Source organism: Sinocyclocheilus anshuiensis, unplaced genomic scaffold (genome assembly GCF_001515605.1).
Source record: "Sinocyclocheilus anshuiensis isolate Anshui unplaced genomic scaffold, SAMN03320099.WGS_v1.1 scaffold112, whole genome shotgun sequence".
NCBI lineage: Eukaryota > Metazoa > Chordata > Actinopteri > Cypriniformes > Cyprinidae > Sinocyclocheilus > Sinocyclocheilus anshuiensis.
The window spans coordinates 1353570-1368309 of record NW_015557175.1 but is presented as its reverse complement, the minus strand read 5'-3'; the positions used below and the strand labels follow the sequence as shown (position 1 = coordinate 1368309).

The 14740-nt window shown below is 35.7% G+C and overlaps 2 protein-coding genes across 2 annotated transcripts in view; both read left to right on the top strand.

Annotated features, from left to right (window-relative positions):
- LOC107678372 (protein dispatched homolog 3-like) overlaps window positions 1–7119 on the top strand; it is a 48607-nt gene extending 41488 nt beyond the window's left edge. Inside the window, exons 15-18 of the mRNA XM_016473610.1 lie at window positions 2476–2651; window positions 3973–4099; window positions 4408–4553; window positions 6913–7119. Of these exons, the coding sequence (XP_016329096.1) occupies window positions 2476–2651; window positions 3973–4099; window positions 4408–4553; window positions 6913–7119 (656 nt within the window). The remainder of the gene's footprint in view (window positions 1–2475; window positions 2652–3972; window positions 4100–4407; window positions 4554–6912) is intronic.
- A 192-nt stretch (window positions 7120–7311) lies between these two features.
- Window positions 7312–14549, top strand: LOC107678473 (protein dispatched homolog 3-like). The gene is made up of 3 exons (XM_016473749.1): window positions 7312–7410; window positions 9097–9272; window positions 13795–14549. Exons 1-3 carry the CDS (start codon window positions 7407–7409, stop codon window positions 14137–14139), a joined length of 525 nt encoding a protein of 174 aa, XP_016329235.1. The 5' UTR covers window positions 7312–7406; the 3' UTR covers window positions 14140–14549.
- The last annotated feature ends 191 nt before the right edge of the window (window positions 14550–14740 follow it).

The following is a 14740-nucleotide window of genomic DNA, read 5'->3' as shown; positions in this document are numbered from 1 at the left end:
GGTCAGCTCTGGATCTGACTCGGGCAACGCCACTCTTCCTGACGGAGGCAGCGCAGCCGAATCCTCATTTCCAGAGCCTAGCTCGCCCTCCGATGCAGCGATCGACATCCTGTCATCTGCCTGAGCTCCGCACAAGATGCTGGACCCCGCCCTGTCCGAGGACCCAGCACACTCGTCCGGGAACACCAGGTGGTGCGATATGCTGGAGAAATGAGAGGCCCGCAGAGACGTACTCGACGGGGAAGATCTCACCGTAACCCTCAGGTCTCCCTGACCATGAACTGAAGTAGCCCTCCAGCCGGAGGAGCTAGAGCGGGGCATGGCAAGGGGGATACCCCCCCGTTTAATGAGGAGGTATCTGGACCGCAACATCGCGATGGTCATGTTCCCGCACTGAGAACATGACTCATCCACGAGCGCTGCTTCAGAGTGCTGAAAGCCCAAGCACGAGAGACAGCGCTCGTGGATGTGGTCTGGATGTGATCATTTCCCTCGGGCGAGATCCCAATTCGTCAGTCACGACTGACGTAACGTCGAACGTGACTGACTGAAAGGGAAGGGATAGTTCACCCAAAAAATGAAAATTATGTCAAGTCGTTCCAAATCTGTGTGAGTTTCTTTCTTCTGCTGAACAGAAAAGTTACTATGGAAGTCAATGGCTACCAGCAAATGTAATAAATCAAAAAAATAAATAACAGAATCATGCCTCAAAAGTATACTTTTAAAAGCTGTACTTGCAGATAATATGATAGTAATGAAATAAAGGCCACTTAAGTGAACTCACACTTAAGTGAATTCACATTCATGACTATGTTACTTAAGTACACTTTGTAATTATGTCAAATTAAAAGTTTTACTTTAATGAATTTAATAAAATTTTGGTAGTGCTTTAAAGAAGTATATTTATTTTGATGCACTGACTAAAATACTAAAGCACATGTAAAGTACTTGAATATAACTGTGTGATATGCACTATTACATTTAAAGTTAATATATTTTAAATCTACTAAATTGCAACTTCATGGTTAAAATGTAATTATATATATATATATATATATATATATATATATATATAAACAAATAAATTATATTAAAGTATATTTTAGTTTGTTATAAACTTTCAGCATTCAGCAGTGCACTTTAACCATATTTCAAAAACAATAGAAGTAATTATAAAATTATATATAAAGATGTACTTAAGTGGGTCGAGCACTCTTAAGTTCAACGAATTGCATTTAATATAAATTTAACTATAATACATTTTCTTTTAATTCATTTTCATTTAATGTACTTTTTATCATGCAATGAAGTCTCTTGAAACATTACATTCAGTTCACACTTAAGTATATTATTTTAAAGTACATTATTTCCACAATAAGTTTTTTTTTAAGTATGCTAATGTGCACTTTTTTTTCATAGCGGTCTATACATGAGTGACCTTGTGAGTGACCTAAAAATATCTACAACTGAAGTTTACCTTTAGAGATCTGTTTATGTTGTGTGGGCAATGAATAGCCGAGAAACATCAATATTTCAGGATAAATTGCAAATGCATGTATAATGAATTTATGAGTTTAGATGGTTTAATATTCAGGTTTTTAGTTTTTTTTTTACAGTTCACTTGCAGTCCTGTGGTGAGAACAATTATTTTTTTAAGGACCCCATGAAATCAAAATTAGAGCTCTGGGGCTTTTAGTTCATGTTTATTAACTTCTAAAAATTGGCCAAATTACATTACGATTTTGACGAATGGGGTCAGTCAGATTTGTTAATGTTTTTAAAAGAAGTCTCTTATGCTCACCGAGGCTGCATTTGTTTGATCAAATATACAGTGGGAAAAAAAGGGAAAACACACAATCCTTCAGAAATCATTCTAATGCTGATTTGCTACTTACCATTTTTGTGGAAACCAAGATATAATTTTTCCCCCCAGAATTCATTGACAAATAGAAAAAAAGAACAGAAGAGCTGCATTTATTTAAACAGAAATATTTCATAACATTATAAATGTCACTTTTGATAAATTTAATGCATCCTTGCTGAATAAAAGTATACATTTCTTTAAAACATACAGACCCCAAACTTTTGAACAGTAGTATAGTTTTTAGCAGATATATAAACATTTATAATATACAGTGTTTCTTGCTAAAAAAAAATATTAGGTTCTTGGAATAGTAGGTTGATGGCTGTGACGTAATCAATAGTCATGCGATATGCCCCACATTTCTGGTTTCAAATAAGAAACAAAGTGTTAATTTGATGCCTTAATATTCCATAAATTACACATGAAATATGTTTTAATGAGTATGACATGATTTGACTGCAGGAGATGGCTGTCACTGCTTGAAATTTCCATCGGCTATCCCATTACAAAATCTGTTTAACAATCTTTCTCATTTAGATGCTAAATGCTTTCTTTTTAAAATGCTTTTATTTCTTTGATAAGTGTCAGAAACATCTTGTATATCTGATCAGCTCCCACCCAGATTAGGATCTCCAGGACATCCGGCTTTAACCCCTGCAGTGGAGGTCAGTGTGGGAAACCAGCAGTGCGTCCTCTAGTGGACACCGGAGCCATGGTGTTTGTGGTGTTCGGCATACTGGGCATCAACCGCACTCAGCGCTCAGACAACCATGTTATTGGAGACCTGGTAAGACAGAATACAACTGTTTACACTGAGTGCAGAGAGGAATCATCAGTATAATGTAAAGTCCCTTCATGAAAATGGATAATGGATTAATCATAGTCAACATCCAAAAATGGCTAATTAACTTAAAGGGATAGTTCACAAAACTAGTAATTTTAAAAGTAGTATGGCAAAGCTATAGGTAGCTGGATAGTTAACTATTTCTGGTGGATTTTCAAAGTATGAATCCCTGCTGGCTTTGAAACATTTTCCACAACTCCCACTACTTTCAACAACAAAAAATGCAAGGCGCCAAAAAAATGCTTCAGGTCATTTTATAATATCTTGATCAATGTCACAAATTTCCTCATGTAATTCATGACCTAGAACTGTAACCCTATAAAGCCTACTGTATCATTTTATATGCACATTTTATGGCCTCCAAATGATCAACATGATCAAAACTTTTGCTGAAAAACCTGTTGTACACAATCTACCACATGCCTTCTGTCATCTGATTGATAGTTTATGCTTTTAGCAAGTAAAAGACCGTTTAGTATAATTCTAAAATCTGTCCACCTTCAGGTCGTGGTTCATGTGTCTTTTTGCTGTGAATTCTTGAATGATTTTTATAAACATAAAAATAACTTTTATATTGTCAATAATATTTCAAAATGAACACTTACTGGACTGAAGCAACTTAGGTTTACTTGATTATCCATATACATAATAAAACATTTTATTTTTTTAAATTGTATCAAATATGATTATCAGGCTTTTGTGGAACGTTTATTTGTTTATCTGTCAGTCATCATTGTATTGCATTATATGTTTGGAACTACAGAACTTTGATCATAAAACTAAGCATTTAAATATCATCTTACTAAAGACATACTATTGGTAAATATAGCGTGACAACTGATATTTATATCATTTTAAGTAAGTAGTCTGCTATACTGTTATAAAGATCTCATTGATTTACAGTACAAGGTATCAGAATTTCATTTTACTTGTCGGCCATATAAATATCAGCAGCTGCACCAAATTGCACATTTTTGCTCAGTTTGAGCCTCTGAATAAAATTGTTTTGCTCCTCAATTATGAGCTCCATATTCTCTTATATCAAGATTTTTAGATTTTTCTGACTATTATTTCATATATCAGACTTTACAGGGTAATAATTTAACTTCCATCTTTTCTTTCTTTTTTTTTTACTTTGAATGGAAAAACTACTGATTTTTGATGTTGTCTCAGTCTGTACACTGTATATTGATTGTTATACAGTGATTGAAGCTGATTTATGAATTATTCATTTAATGATTATTGACGTTCCTCCTCCTCAAAGGGCAGTGTGATCTATGATCCAGACTTTGATGTTTTTAATGAGATCGGGCACTTGTGCAAGCTGTGCAAAGCCATCAGTGCCAATACCAAGCTGGTGAAGCCTGGTGGAGCTCAGTGTTTGCCATCAGGTGAGGAGGAATAATCTGTAATGCTTGCTTTATCCTTTAAAAAACAATTCATGATTCATGGTTTATCTACACTGACACCATCAGATGAGAAGAAAATATGAACTGAATTGAGCTGGACAATGACTCTTTACAACTGTACAACATCAACACTCTGATGAATTGATGAACTGATGATATTACAACATTAAAACTGTTATTTTTTCTGTTTTATTAATGTGATACTGCTTAGAAACATTCTGTATTGTACGAAGCATTATACAAATAATTGTGACTTTGCTTTCAGTCATAATCGTGTTTCTCTCCTGCAGGTAACAGCCTCACATCCATTCTGCCGTTACTCCATCCTGAGTGTCACTCTCTTCCTGAGCCCAATCTCTTGCCTGGCCAGCTATCCCATGGAGCAGTGGGCATGCAGGGCGGTAGAGTGCACTGGATCTCCATGGCTTTTGAATCAGTGAGTTCATTGCCGCATTTCAATCGTTTGCACAAAAATGCTGAGTCATATGAAATACTCTTATGGTGCTTTTTGCCCTTTGTGAGAGTGTGACAGCACCAAATATAGCTTCATTGTTTGACTTTATACTCCAGGTTATTAAGCATTTTTATTAGGGCTGTCAATTTAATGGATTCATTTGCGGCCATTAATTCTGAAAAAAATACAAAAAAGAACATGTTAAAATTATTAATGCGTTTAAAGCACCTGCACCAGCCCAGACCTGTACATCATCTTACATTGCATACAGTTGCTGATGAACATGATGTAGGACGACTGACTGTGTGATTGAGCCTGAATGCAGTTATTTGTCCCTAAAATTCAAGATATGAGGGCAAAAATGGGTTTTTGACTTTATGGGTTTAGCAATATCACAAAGCAAGAGTGCTGTTTTTTCCTGAATATCTGCATGATTGCAAATGTGATAGTGATGTTATACAACAGTACGATAAACAAGATATTTCAAAATTTCTGTATTTTCTGTTTTGCTTAGTTTCGCTAATGAAAATACTGTAGTTCTGAACAAAACCACGGCTCAACTGTTGTGCATCTCCGAGCTGCACACAGCGCTGTTCAAGGAATCAAGTGGGCCCGTTCAGTGATTCAGTGACCCGTTCATTAAGAAGTCACTTGCTTAGTTTCTGAATGAACCAGCCATATAGACGAATTTGCTGAATGAATGACTGGATGACTCGCTCATTAGGACAGTGACTTGCAGTCAGGTACTGGCAGTTTTAGTTTCATATTTAGAGTATCATCAAAAATCATTTCATATTTCAATATTCATTTTATCAATTTAAAACCTCATCCCATTATGTATACAATTCTAACTTCAATGTAAATGCATTCATGTCACCTCTGAACTGTCTTCAGATGCAGCTTCTGAAAATAATGTTATGGCCACATTGAGTGAGTGAGTAAGTGGAGCTTGGTGAAATTGGGTGCACCTCAGTGCCTACTCTCAAACTAAAGTACATCATTTTACAATACATGAGGTATTAGGTAAAATAGGGATGCAAATTTTGAGATGCAAAAACGGCATTATCAAACTGAATATATGCCTAAATTTAAAATAAAAATGTGACTGTGATCTGTTATGTATCATACATAACTGATAGTTTTGTGTCATATACAGAGATCTGGCATGAAACTCTAGATGGCGCAGTCCGATAGGTCTAACTCAGTCTGACCTAATGACATCATTATCACATGGCTCAACTGATTGGTTCTCTCCTGTATCGGTAGCCAATGAGCTCGCTGCTCAACGTTCAAATATATGACTAGTGCTTGCCGTAGCAGTGCAGCTTGCTTCAGAAACCCTTCACCTTCCCCAGCTCCACCTGTATAGATCTGCTACGAGGTGATTCATGCACGCTATATGGGGGTTATTTCATGTATGTTATATTTGCAGCAGCAATATTTCTTACATGCTCACAGCAGCATGTTGTGGGTATATTGGCAGTAGCAGGTCACGTAGCAGATCTATTTCGCCAAGACCAAACACATTAACATTGTCATGTACATTACCATGCCAATCTCTCCGAGAGTTGTCATGACAGAAATATTGTTGAAAATGTCTCAACTAGCAAAATACAACAAGCATAGTTGTTTCAGGTAGAGCCTAAACAATACCAAGTACATGTAAACAGTATACACATGCATATTTTGGGACGTGTTTTGGTTTGTAGCTTCACCAAAATAGTAGTAGTTCACATATATTTATTTAGAGCAGGTGTTCTCAATTCAAACACAGCATAACACCACACATAGATCTTGTGGTTATTCTCATAGAATGGCATTACATGCTGCTTTGCTAAAGTTACAGGACATATGAGTGTGTCACGATGATGATGATATGCTGTTTTCCAATGTCATTTAAAAACATCAGAGCGTTCAACCAATAGAAACTGGCTGTCAGGTTTTGTGTTTAGTGGGTAGGGACGATGAGTAAAGACCAATTGGGGACTGTTTGGGATTGCATTGATCACTCATATTGACAGCTCTTGCAATTACCATTCGCCATAGAATAGAAGCGCGCAACTCATCAACGAGAATCTTATTAGCAAATTATTTACGTTTATACATGCAGGTAGTTCTTATGTTCATGTATTTGAGCTATTATGGTCATATATGTGGGATTGTTCTTTTTTTCCCACAAAAAAGCAATTTTGAATCAAAATATTTAATTCTAAAGTTAGTTTTTTAGTCTATTCAATATTTAATGTTTTTTTTTTTTTTTTTTGGAAGAGAGGAGGGGGATTCTGAGCCAAATTCTCAGCCAAGCCAAATCGCTTGACAGCTCTAATTTTTGTTGTTTCAGACCACCTACAAGGGAAAGTCTTCGTTTCAGACTCATTCTGATTTCCTCCAATGGGAGAGTTTCCTGCAGAAGCAGTTCGCATCACTCCCAGCATCCTCGGTCCTGAGACGAGGCTTCCAGACCTGCCAACACTGGAAACAGATCTTCATGGAAATTATAGGCAAGAGAGCAAAAATAGAATGTGGCAAAGACAGAAACGAGCTTTGATAAAAAATGGCTCTGATTAAATAAATGAGCAATTTAAGAGCGATTAGTCTGAGGCGCAGACATCATTAACATGAGTGCTTATTAACTTCACTCTGAATGAATCTGCAGTCAGATTCTCTATTTATGTTGCATTTAACCTTTCTGAACTGCTCTTTATGCACTTCCCCTTGACTGTAGGTGTGGAGAGCGCCCTCTACAGTCTCCTGCTGTCACTTGCCATTTGCATCGCATCAGTAGCTGTGTTTACTGCCCATCCGCTTCTGCTGCTGCCAATCCTGCTGAGCATTATGGGTATGTCATACCTGCACAAAATATTAACTATTAGTTTTTTTCTTTTTCTTCTTTTTTAGTGAGCATCAGATGTTAATTTCAACCTAAAGATCACAGGAAAAAAGAGTGCACAAAGAAAATGTTATTATGCACAAATAAATGTAAGCCTATTTTTATTTTTTGCATAGTGATATTATTTTCAATTAAAATAATTGATTTTATCCCTAAATTAAAATTATAGTGGTGGCAAAAAAATTTATGTATTATTTACTTTTTAAATATGTATAATACATAATGCATAATTTATACTGAATTAAGTTTATTGAAATAATAAATTGTTTTAAATGTAGTAAAAAAAATAATGCATTACAGTGTTGTTAATGTTAACTAAAATTAAAAAAAAATATTTTGTTGAATATTAAAAACATTACAAAACATTAAAACTAACTAAAATTAACACACAAAAAAACTAAACTAAAATGACAGATGTTGCCTTAGCAACTGAGTGAAATAAAATAAGTTTAAATTGAAGTACTAACATTACTTAAACTAAAATAGAAATAAATAAAAGGTAGATATAAATATTTGGTAACACTTTATTTTAAGGTGTCCTTGTTACACATGTTACATGTACTTACTATAATAATAACAATTAATTATGTATAATTACATGCAAGTAACCCTAATCCTAACCCTAGCCATATAGTAAGTACATCTAGTTAATTAATATTACTCAGTACTTAAATGCATATTTACACTGTAACAAGGACACTTTAAAATAAAGTGTAGCCAAATATTTTTTAAAAAGAGAAACTAAAATGACAAAAGCACATAACAAAATTACTGAAATGAAAACTGAAAATATAAAAATAAAAGCTAATTCAAAATATGAATAAATACTGAAGTAGTGTATAAATAATATAACACTGATTACAGTATATGACAAACTAATGAGAATTATGATTGAGAAATATGAGAATTACAACAACAAAAATCAAATAGACAACATCCAGATACATTAAAGCAATAAACATTTGGAGGTCAAATGTGCAATAAGTCACAATGCAAAAAATGTAAAACTGTCCTAAAATGGTTTAATACTTCTTTAGATAATGATTTCATTTTATTTTTGCGTGAAATGTGACCTGGGTGTGCTTGTGTAAGATTCACTCTTTAATTCACTGTGACCCCTTGAAATAGTTTACCACCATTTATTACGGCCAACTAATTTTCATTGAGGATACTAAAATGCAGTATCTCCCTTTGGACGGTGTCTGCCATTCTGTTGAATTTAATTGACTCGTGTAATATGTACTGACGGTGAAAATCATTGCCTTTGAAATGTGCAGCTCTATTCCCATCTCATTTATATGTTAATACAATATGCCAGACATGACTGTAATTTAACTCGCTTTCAACCGGGAATATTATCACTACAAGTGTGATTACTCAGACTGAACGAATATACAAATTATGCAAAATGAAAAGAGACTCAGAAAATCATCCCACTCCTACGTGTCCAACTAAACAAGGAAATAGATTTCAAAAATGTGCAATGATGCTTGAATTCAAGTAGAGGAAGGAATAATAATAATAATGTAAAAAAAAAGGGGACAAAACGGAGTGTTTTTGAGCAGTGTGACCTTGAAATGGGACCCTGAAAAGTTTTAAATAAGCATTAAATCTTGGCACGATGTGTGTTGGCAGGTATGGTGTGTCTGGTGGTGGCGGTGATGTATTGGCTGGGATGGGAGATGGGTGCGGTTGAAGCCATCTCTCTTTCCATATTGGTGGGCTCTTCGGTGGACTATTGCCTTCATCTAGTGGAGGGATATTTACTGGCGGGGGACGCTGACACCTCAGGACTAGCTAATCACAGTTCGGTATGATTTACATTTAACCATTAGTGTTGAAATCTCCTGTTGAAATTAAAAGTTTGTTCCTGACTGTTTTCATTATATGCTCACATCCCCACTTCATTTGGTAGTGTTCTGGGCGTGTAACACTGAAGATTTGATGGATCCCATGTAGGGTAATCATTTAAGCTGTTCATGTGCAGGGGTTTTCTTCCAGCACTGTGCCCTAGAGCAAGGCACTGAGCGCTGGGATGCTACAGGGAACTCATTTAAACCAGCCGACTATAAGCTGCCCTGGATAAAACAGCATCTCCTAAATAAAAACCAAAAACAAGTTCATGCTCTCAGTCATATGCATATATAATATGCATAATAGACAGGGAACCTGTAATGGAGCCCTCTATAAAAAATTTTTTATAATGACATTCTTGATGCATTATATTATAACACATTAATAATACATTCAAATAATGCAATTCATGGCTATAATTAAGCAATTTTAAGGAGGGAAATACGATGAGAAAAAAACAACAACACTAGATACTAGCTTAAGGTGCATGTAATAATGAATTCTAATGGTTTTCTTGATGCATTGTAACACATTGATAATACATTCATAATTATTAGATCTATAGTTATAAGTGTTCCTCACGTGCGTGAGCTGTGTGTGTTTAACCCATACACTCAATAATCTCATCAGCAATATTACTGATGAAAAGGGTTGTTAATGAAGTGTTTTGATTTTGTGTGAAGAAAAATGCAATTCATTCTGATAATTAAACCATTTTAAAGGAAATATGACAACACCGCTAGATAATAACTTTAGGTGCAGTCACACCATGTCATGATTACTGTAATTACTATATGACCACCTGGATATTTTACTTGGAGACGTTCACATCCTCAGACTCGGAATTCTATTTCTGTGGCAACATTATTAACTCCAGAACTCATCAGCTTTTTAGTGGGTACAAAAAATAAAATAAAACGCGTAACTTTGCAAATCATTAAACAATCATTATGCAAATGCCTTTTGATTTAATTTATATATATTATATTAACATTTTGCAGATACTGCAAAGTGAATGTAAAATGTTGACCACAACTATAAACTGTATTATTTATTGGATATTATTTTATATAGGACTTTAGACTTTAGGCACCCAACTATGTGGATAATCAATTGACAAAACCGCAACCCAAGTAACAGTTGCAAATGTCTTATTAATAAAAAAGTGCATTTATATTTATTATATGTGAATATATATTATTATTATATTGTTTATGTTTTATATTATAGACCTATTTTTATATATTTATTACTATATATTTAGTTTGATATATTTAGTTATTATTATATATTTAGTTATATATGGATGTATATATATATATATATATATATACTATATTTGTTTGTCTTATTTAGCAGTAGGGGTGTGCAGCGGAGTCGATATCTGTATCTGTATCTGTAACAATCTCAAAATTATTTGCATCCTTATCTGTATTCAGATAAAACCGGAAGTGGGCGGGGCTTTACCCGGAAGTTTGTACAATTACTTGAGAAAACCGTTATGTTTTAGTTTGATCTTTTTTTCTTCGTAGCCATCACTTTACAAATATGTATGTATAACTAATATGCCTAATATGAACAAATATGCCTTGTATAACTGATAAAATAATATTTTTCATTATGATTATAACATTTATTTAAATATCTTCTAACTTTCGGAGCCGACAGCTTCGTATAGTCAGTGCTCGAATAGTCAGTCAGGTGTAATGTGGTTGTGCTTCGGGAGACCCGAGTTCGAGTCCCAGCTCGAGGACCTTTCATGATTAAAAAGTTCTAATTAAAACAGTAATAATAAATGTTAATAAAATTAAAATAAGAGAAATATATATAACTCTGTGTACTGAGAAATGTCAGGACAACCGCAACCTCAAATAAGAGGAGGCTGACTCTATAAATAGCTGATTAGAGAATATGGAAAAAAAAAAAAACCTATGCATTCAATGCATAGTACAGTGCCTTTACTATGCATACAAATGCAAATCTGAACAAATTATAAAAATATACCTGCATAAATGTCGTCTCAGACAGAGAGTGAGACATGTAGCCTATCATACAAAGTTTAAAACATTTAAATAGACATATCAAGCAGTAGTATTTCAGTCGATATTACTCTTGCCAAGCTCTGATTTCTGAGAGATACACGAAGAGGAAACTGTTTGATTTGCGATCATTTCTTTCGTGTTTACACTCATTCAGTTCACACACTCAATATTGCATAGTGATTTTAGAGGTTATGTATAATATCGCTCTGTTCCCCTGGATCACCTGTTATCCAGCAAACACCAGGAGTGACTGTGTCAGCCTCAGCCGAATATTATTCAGCACAATTATTCGTTATTTGTTTTGAAGCCATTATCCGTGACTTTCTGAATAAGGTATTCGGCTTCGGGCACACCCCTATTTAACAGAACATTAGACATTAACTATCCAACTATTTTTTAGCTACTCTTTTGTTTATTTTCAGATTAATCTGACAATAATTAGACATTAACAATAGTCAATTGGAGGAATTACTATAGGAATTTACTACTTGAAATTGGTGCGATTTTCAACATTATTCAGTGTTTCAATGCATGACATTGCAGAGGTTAAATGGTACAAGTCTGAGCTTTCAGAAAATACAATGACGCAAACACTTTTTATAAGTCAGAATCTCATAATAACAGTTATTCTGATAAGGCATGAATGCACCAAGTGAAGAAGAAAAATAAAGCAACAATGGCTAATAATGTGGGGGACTGACCCATTTGAGCTGAGTGAGGTGTTGCTGAACAATGAATGAACACCAGCGCTTTACCAGTGGGATAATAAACTCACCCAAATGCATCCTATACATTAATAGATTAATCAAAAACATCCACAAGATGAACATAATATTACAACTTCTGCACAAAATAACACATGAATGCACAAGTGAACTTGAGCTGTGCCATGGTGTGGAGGAACTCCCTAAAAATGTACTAAACATAGATACTAAAAAAACTAAACAAAAAGAAATCGCAATGTTGAATTACAGTAGTGTACTCAGGTCTTTCATATCAAGAACAATTTTCATATTTTTCGTTGTTACACTTTCTCTTCGACTAAAATATTTTCACCTAGAGAAAACTGTACAAATGAATGACTATAACAATGAAATATTGACTAAATTGTAAAGAATCTTTATGACTAAAACAAGAAATTGCAGTCAGAGAGGATTACTGTTCATCTTTACACAGTGTAATGGAGAAAACCTGCTGCTTCTGAGCACGGATCCAGTGACAAGGAGAAATGTCAGCATACTGATGAAATAAACACGTCTGATCCTCATGAAGATGGAGGAGAGGAATCAGAATGCAGAATATATCTCTATGCCATTGTGAATTTAGTTACAAAAAAAGTGCTGTACACACATAAAAGAATAAAAATATAAATGATACAAACAGTCAACAACACAAAAGAAAACAATAAGACACCATAAAGACAGTAAAAGAAAGCAGCTCTCACATAGCGTCAAATGCCAGGCTATAAAAATAAGTTTTTAGGCTATATTTAAAAACAGCAAGTGTTTGAGCCTGTCTAATGCAGAGGGGCAAACTATTCCAGAGCTTCGGGGCCGCCACTGCAAATGCTCAGTCACCCCTGCTCTTCAACTTTACCCATGGGACAACTAAAAGCAAATGGTCAGCAGACCTAAGTGCTCTTAGGGGAGCAAAATAGGTGCTAAACCATTAAGAGATTTAACAACAAATACCAAAATCTTAAAATGAATCCTAAAATGGACAGATAACCAGTGAAGAGAGGCGAGAACGGGGGTGATGTGTTCCCGCTTTTTTTGTGTACCCGTCAGCAAGCGAGCTGCCGCATTCTGGACGGTCTGCAGTCTGGAGATAGAGGCCTGATTAATACCTATATAGATGCCATTACATTAATCCAGACGAGTTGAAATAAAAATATGAACGATTCTTTGAAAGTCGTTAGAAGACAGGAAAAATTTCACCTTGGTGAGTTGTCTCAATTGGAAAAAGCTAGATTTAACTACCGAGTTAATCTGTTTGTCCAATTTAAAATCACAATCCATGATAACACCTAAACTTTTTACATAGGGCTTCACAAGTGGTTTAAATTCACCAAGGTCCAAATCTGATGACTCTCAAGTACCTCCCGGCATAAACAGCATAACTTCTGTTTTATTTTCATTAAAATGAAGTCAATTTAGTGCCATTCAGGTCTTAATTTCCTCAAGACACTGCAATAGGGGCGCTAAAGAGCAAGTATCTTTTCATTTCAGAGGCAGATAAATTTGCGTATCGTCTGCATAACATTGAAAAGAAATACCAAATTTCCTAAAAATATGTCCTAAGGGGAGCATATACAGGGAGAACAGAATAGGCCCCAAAATGGAGCCCTGGGGGACCCCACACGTGAAAGAAGCAGTTGAGGAGACAAAGTCTCCAAACAAGTTAAATTCACGGGTGTCATTCCCTCTGCTTCTTGCAGGAGTCCTCCATCAAACGGCAGCTACGGACCCTTGAAGCAGCCAATCACGTGGGCGTTGCTATAGTTTCCAGTGCCGTCACTACGGTGATTTCAACCATTCCGCTCTTTTTTTGTGTCATCGTGCCTTTCGCCAAGTTCGGTCAGATTGTGGCCATCAACACGGCCATTTCCATCGCCTTCACGCTCACCGTCACGACCGCACTGCTGGCCACAATGGGACCCAGCGACTTCACCCGTCCTCCCAGAGCCGTGCTCAAAGCCACTCTGGTGGTCCTGATCGTGGGGGTCTGTGGAGGTCTGCTGTGGTGGACCGGGTCACAGTTCGCTCAGGACACACTGGTCTGAATCACACATCCTTCACCGGCCGAGGAACCAGGTGGATTTCAAGTGAGCAACTGTGATTATTTGTGACGTTAAGATGACATGTGTGAACTCTTTGGGAAGCAGGTTTGGGAAAATGAAGTATTTGACACATGTGGCACACTGTTAGAAATTAGGAAACCCAGTATGTGAGTAGTTAACAGTGCATGAAGGTAGCGAGTCCTGACAGATGTGGGAAATTATGTCAGACACATTTAGGTGAATCTTTGCTATCAAGAATCGCTGTGTCAGGGACTTGCGTTTAAATGTTATTGTTTGACTAAAAGAGCCGACTAGTCTTATTTTGGTTCAAGTGTGACAAGGCCCTGAAGTCTCAGAAGAGAAGAACATGAATTCTGTGAATTCATCTTGTGTGAGGCAGCAGGACAACAACGAAGGAGAAAGTGTAAGATGAAGCTACTTACTCATCGTCCTTGATGGTAAAGTTTGCTGAACCCCAAATCTAGAAGGCCTACTGTACATTTTGGTTGAAGTCAACATAAAATGACATTCACATGATGGTTCACCCTAAACAAGACCGTCACTGTTGCTTAAGTAGATTGTACAAAAAATGTAAGATTGTGAT

What these genes read in the sequence shown, in the direction of transcription:
- LOC107678473 (XM_016473749.1), top strand. An exon ending in GACTAGCTAATCACAGTTCG is followed by an intron (nt 9,273 to 13,794) that starts GTATGATTTACA and finishes TGCTTCTTGCAG; the next exon opens with GAGTCCTCCATCAAACGGCA.